Here is a 6365-nt window from a genome sequence, read left to right as displayed (position 1 = left end):
CGTGCCTGTAATCCCAGCTACTCAGGAGGCTGAGGCAGGAGAATTGACTGAACCTAGGAGGCAGAGGTTGCAGTGAGCCGAGATCGCGCCATTGCACTCCATCCAGCCTGGGTAACAAGAGTGAAACTCTGTCTCAAAAAAAAAAAAAAAAAAAAAAAAAAAAAACTGACTCAAAGAGGACTAGAAGGATGGTGAGAAAATTTACCGTATCTTGAAACTAAGACGTCCCAGATCCACATGACTATTTTCATTTAAATCTCCTTGTCTTTCGAACTCAAATTAACTCAAAGGTTATATGGGATTCAAGTGCTATGGTGATCGAAGGAAGGAAAAAAAAAACACACAAAAAATAAGAATTCTGCAAAGTGTAATGGGGCAGAAGGGTGGACCCAGGTCGATGGTCATTCTCTTCATCCTGCCCAGTGCGCACCCATAGGTAAAGTGGTTGCCACAAACCTGATCTGCATCTGCATGAACTCCAGGAGACTGAGCAGATGGCACCTCCTGCTGGACTGCAGCCACTGCACCATTAGGCATCAGGATGAGCTGGGAGGCCAGAGGCACATTCCGACCCAGGGTTCGGTTTACCTGCAATAGGTTTCCCAGCTGTGGCTGGCAAGGAGAGGAAGAGAAAGAGCAAAGAAGACAAGAAGGAAAGAAGAAACAGAAGAGATGGAAAGGAAGGACCACAAGACAAAATAAACAGAAGATATTAAACAGCTGTGCCCCGCCCATTCCACACCAACCCAAGAGCCTCATACTCTCCACATGCGATGAATCATCCAGAAAAAAAACTAGAATGCACAGAAAACTACAGATTGATGTCAAAGAGTCACACATCAAAGAAGTAGAGAAAATTAGGATTTTAGAACAAGTACTTTTATATAGTTAAGTAGGTGGGATAACACAGAATTTGTATACTTGAGCCATAGTTTTAAAGGTAGATTATATCTAACACTAATTTAGTCAAATGTTAGGCCAACATTTTCTAGCATAAGATTTTAATTTAATCTACAGGCTACCTGTGAACACGGAGCATCACTTCTAGGGTAAGTAAAGTATGGGAAGCAGATCCCAGCTTGTCTCAAGACATCTGGGTAACCATGGTTTAAAAAAATGGCTTTTGGCCGGGCGCAGTGGCTCACGCCTGTATCCTAGCACTTTGGGAGGCTGAGGTGGGCAGATCACCTGAGGTCAGGAGTTCAAGACCAGCCTGGCCAACATGGTGAAACCCCGTATCTACTAAAAATACAAAAATTAGCTGGGTGTAGTGGCGCATGCCTGTAATCCCAGCTACCTGGGAGGCTGAGGCAGGAGAATCGCTGAAACCCAGGAGGCAGGGCTGTAGTGAGCGAGATCGCACCACTGCATTCCAGCCTGGGTGACAGAGCGAGACTCTGTCTCAAAAAAAGAAAAAAAAAAATGGCTTTCACTCAAGTCTTTGCCAGGGCCAGACAATTTTGCCCCTGGGACAATGGTGACTGCATCTGTGGCTTACCCGTAGATACATCTGGGCCTGAGACTGGTTGAGGGGTGGGGAGGTGGTGTTCCCCAGTAGCACAGATTGGGTCAAGGTGGTAGCACTGGGAGAGCTCACACTCTGGGATCGGCTGATGAGCTGGGCGGCCGATGTGGTGGCCAGATTGATCTGTGTGGTATAGAAAGGAGCCAAGACTAAGGATTTAGGAGAAGTAAAAGGAAATGTACATGACTGACAAATTCAGAGTCACACAGTCGAGAACAGAATTTTTCACTTTCAGGGAGTCAGGGGAAATGAATAATGTCTTCCTATCTGAAACTGTCATCCTGGCTACTGTAGGGTATTACCGAAGTGAAAAAACCCAACAGTCTCTAACCACTAGTGTTAACAGTTAAGAAGACAAAACACTGAAACAGAACAGATTTTACTTCTCTCATTGAAGGGTCCAGGAATTAGTCCCTTTATTTTGTTATCTCCTCCTCTTCCCCAGGATTTGCTTTTCTTTCTTCCTTAGACTTCCTCTTTAGAGACTCCAATATAGATTAATGTTGGTTACTTTCCCTTGTACTAATAATATTCTCTACTTAAGAGCAGTAACCATTGACGGCTCAAAAAACACTCTCAGATCAGCAACACAAAGTAATTTAACCCAGAGACAAAGACCCAGGCAGAGAAGCCTCTCAGTGGAAGAGGCAGTACTCACTGAGGCCTGGGTAGTGGTAGTCTGCTGCTGTGTAGTGCTGGTGTTTGGGGAGCTGGCCTGCCGACTGGCAGCAATTGTGGCCTGTTAAAGAGAAAGGGAAACAAGAAATAGCAAAGACAGTGAAGGAAAAAGCCCTCAGTCTTCTAGTGATAAATCACAAGCATGAAACAGAGATTTCACGTTATGAACAGAGATTCCACTCTAGGGTAAAAAAAGTATATTCACTAGGCCAATAGTCCTCACATTACCACATATGCTAACCAGTTAGGCCCACATAACTCTCCTGGGGCAGAGAGGCAACCTGTCCTGCTCACACTCTCTTTTAGGTAGAAAAAGATTTTTTTTTTTTTTTTGAGATGGGAGTCTTGCTGTTTCACCCAGGCTGCAGTACAGCGGCGTGATCTCGGCTCACTGCACCTCCGCTTCCCAGGTTCAAGTGATTCTCCTTCCTCTGGAGTAGCTGGGATTACAGGCATACACCACCACGTCCAGCTAATTTTTGTATTTTTAGTAGAGATGGGGTTTCACCATATTGGCCAGGCTGGTCTCAAACTCCTGACCTCAAGTGATCCACCTGCCTTGGCCTCCAAAAGTGCTGGGATTATAGGCGTGAGCGAACACGCCCAGCTGGAAAAAGATCTTTTGATCGGGTCATATAATGAGTCAATGAAAGTCTAGTTCCAAGGCATCCAATATAAATATAATGTGAACCACATATGTAATTTTCTACTATGCAAATTTTTAAGAAGTAAAACAGGAAAAGTTAACTTGCATAATTTACTCTATTTAACCCAATATAAAATATCACTTCACATGTAATTAATATTTTTAAATTACTGATATTTTACCTTTTTTGTACTTAGTAGTCTAGCTCTAAAATCTTATAAAACATCTCCATTTAGACTAGCCACATTTCAAGCACTCAACGGCAGTATGTAGCTAGTGGCTAACATATTAGACAGTGCAGGTCTAGAACATAGCCACTCTCGATCTAAAAAGTGATTCTATAGTTCTTACTGCAACCCCAGAAGCTAAGATGCATCCATCCTCCCACAGGACAGAAGGCAGAGGAGACTGCCTGCAGCCTGGCTTAGTGTAGGATGCAATATGCCCAAAAAATCTTCCCTACCCACCTGTAGTGCCTGTCCCCTCCCTCTCGGGCCAGCTGGCTGCTGACCTCTCACCTGCTGGACGGCAGCCAGGCTATGCAGCTGGGCATTACTGAGCTGCTGCTGGAGCATGAACTGGTGGAAATACTGAGCTGCATTGGGCTGCCGCTGCAGTGCCTGTAGAGCCTAGGAAAAGAGAGAGAGGATAAAACATTTAGAATGGACCACTCCTAGCTCCTAGTCTATGTAAATCACTGTATTTGTGTGAAAGGTGGCCATGGGAAGGACAGAAACCAGAAAAGATGGGAGACTGGGCTAAATTGTCAACAGCTTATTTTCCTTTATTTTTTTAGAGCAAGGTCAACTTGCTCCATCGCCAAGGTTGGAGTGCAGTGGCATGATCATAGATCACTGTAACCTCCAACTCCTAGGCTCAAATCATCCTCCTGACTGCCTCAGCCTCCCAAGTAGCTAGGACTACAGGTATGCACCACCATGTCCTGCTAATTTTTTTTAACTTTTTTAGAGATAAGGTCTTGCCGTGTGACCCAGGCTGGTCTTGAACTCTTGGCCTAAAGAGATACTTCTGCCTCAGTAAGTCTATATAGTCCTTTAAAGACTGAAAGAAACAATTACAGTCATATACAAGAGTGGTCACAGCAATAGGCTATACTGTATAACCTAGGTGTACACTAAGTCATGTAATCTGGGTTTGTGTAAGTACACTCTATGACAGTCACACAACTATATATCACCTAACAATACATTTCTCAGGATGGATTCCTGTCATTAACTGAGGCATGACTGTAATTCTACGGTTTATTCTCATATGTAAGAAAAGTAAATCAGTGCAATTTACACAAACTCTGATTTCTCCACCTGGGAGCTGGAAATACATGCCATAGCAAAGACCAGATAGCTTGAAAATAAACAAGATGTCGATGAATGTAAAGACAATAAGAAAAAAAGCTGGGCATGGTGGCGTGTGCCTACCGTCCCAGCTAGTCAGGAGGATAAGATGGGAGAATCTCCTGGGTCTGAGAGTTTGAGGCTGCAGTGAGCCCTGACAGCACCACTGCACTCCAGCCTGGATAACAGAGTTGGAGTTATCTCAAAAATAATAATAATATTCAAAGGAGAAAATGTAGTATATTTTAGGTATACAGTAAAGGTAATACAGCCCTAATGGGTTGGAAATAACGAAAAAATAAATAGTGGCTTCTAAAAGATTTCATCAGGTAAAATTTTCAACGAATTCAACTAATTGGCATTTTCACACATCTAAAGTACAATGCTAATACATATTTATAAAATGAAACTAGTATTTTGGTTTTAATGCTAACTGGACTTTTCTGTATTCTTATTCTTTAATAATTAGAACTATCTGCATAATATGTATAGTTATTCTAGTAACCAAAATATTTGCTAAAAGACCTCATTCCCTAACAGAATTAATAAAATCATGGAATTTGCTATTTGTTTAAAAATAAGTCTCTAAAGAGTTCCATGATACTTCTATTACTCAAGGGGATTTACAAGAATGGCCAAAGATTAAAAACCTGGCAATCCAGGGTGAGAAAGGGTTAGTCAGAATCTAGCTACATAGACTGAAGTTTATTTTTTAAATCCTTATTTGAAAGACTGGATTTCCCTGTTTGCTTGCCCAAACCTCTATAAACTCCTAAGAGTCTCAGAACTGGAAGAGACCTTAGTCATCATCTAACCCAACACTCCCCAGTTTGTTGAAAAAGAACTGAGCACAATTATTTTCCAGCATCACTGCCTATACAAGTCAAGACTCACAGACCACTGTCCCTCAGAGCCAAGCGAGCCTCACCTGCACTGCTTGTCGTTCATATAGTGACATTTGAGCTATCTGGGGCCGAGAGCTGCCCCCTGAGCTGGAACTCCCATTGGTGGAGTTGGAGTTCTGCTCGCTCTCAGTCTCCATGATAGTGGTGGTCCAGGGTCCCCAAGGCTGGTGCTCTGACTCAAGACCTAGATGGAAGCAACAAAAGGTTAAAATTTATATCTGGATCCCAAGCTGTTATTTCATGTTACTAATCAAGAACACGGGAAATCCATAAGTTATCTACGAATCTTCCTCCTCTTCCATAAGCCATGATTTCTCATCTTAGAACTCCCAAATCTTCAATACACTCTTGCAACCATGTCTTCCCCATGCTACCATCTTTTGAAGCTATGCAGTCTCAGAAGAAACAACCTTTACATATTCCCTCATGGGTGTCATTAAATAAAATGGCCAGAATGTGAGATGGCCCCTTACAATACCAAAGCCACCTTATATTCCCACAGCACTTTTTAACAGTTTAAAATCTTCCCACTTAAAACTTTTGGTTATCTTATTTTTGTCTCCATCTGCATTGTTATCATCCGAATGAGTCACCATTTACTGGTGAGCCACTAGTTGCCTCCTTTCGCTGGGCTAGGCACTTCAGCTATATTTTATCTCTCATAGCAGTGCTGTAAGGTAAACACTATTATCCTGATTTTACAATTTTGAAAATGAGGTTTTCTGAGGTTGAAGAAATTGTCCTAGTAAGTATCAAGTCTTTACACTAATACGTGCTTCTTCAAACCAAGCTGTGATTAAGGCAGTGTCTCTCACTATGATAGTGAGTACTCATTATCCTCATTTTATGGAGGAGGATCTTAAGATACAAACACATTTACTGGGTCATGGAAGGTCATAAAACTAGGAGGCAGAAGAGCTCACCTGCAGCCCACATAGCCCAAATAGCTGCCTGGTTCCAGCTCAGGCTACTAATAACACCTCGGGCATGTCGCTTTCCCTCCTTATACCTGTTGCCTCACTGCAAAGAAGGCTTCATACTGACTGTAATATACCATTTTAAGAAATGACTCCTTGGGCCGGGCGCGGTGGCTCAAGCCTGTAATCCCAGCACTTTGGGAGGCCGAGGCGGGTGGATCACGAGGTCAAGAGATCGAGACCATCCTGGTCAACATGGTGAAACCCCGTCTCTACTAAAACTACAAAAAATTAGCTGGGCATGGTGGCACGTGCCTGTAATCCCAGCTACTCAGGAGGCTG

At 42.9% G+C, this 6365-nt stretch overlaps 1 protein-coding gene across 4 annotated transcripts in view; it reads right to left on the bottom strand.

The window, feature by feature from the left end:
• The window catches only part of PHC1 (polyhomeotic homolog 1), a 28083-nt gene that overhangs the window by 19965 nt on the left and 1753 nt on the right, over positions 1-6365 (bottom strand). The window contains exons 2-6 of one of the 4 annotated variants that reach the window (XM_017512331.2): positions 5130-5290; positions 3368-3478; positions 2184-2264; positions 1499-1648; positions 457-612 (exon numbers count right to left, since the gene is read on the bottom strand). In XM_017512331.2, coding sequence (XP_017367820.1) covers positions 457-612; positions 1499-1648; positions 2184-2264; positions 3368-3478; positions 5130-5290 — 659 coding nt within the window. The remainder of the gene's footprint in view (positions 1-456; positions 613-1498; positions 1649-2183; positions 2265-3367; positions 3479-5129; positions 5291-6365) is intronic. The other 3 variants (XM_017512333.2, XM_017512332.2, XM_017512334.2) reach the window with 3 other exon arrangements.

Source organism: Cebus imitator, unplaced genomic scaffold (genome assembly GCF_001604975.1).
Source record: "Cebus imitator isolate Cc_AM_T3 unplaced genomic scaffold, Cebus_imitator-1.0 Scaffold469, whole genome shotgun sequence".
Classification (NCBI taxonomy): domain Eukaryota; kingdom Metazoa; phylum Chordata; class Mammalia; order Primates; family Cebidae; genus Cebus; species Cebus imitator.
The sequence above is the reverse complement of the archived record's forward strand: the minus strand, read 5'-3'. Positions and strand labels throughout refer to the sequence as shown.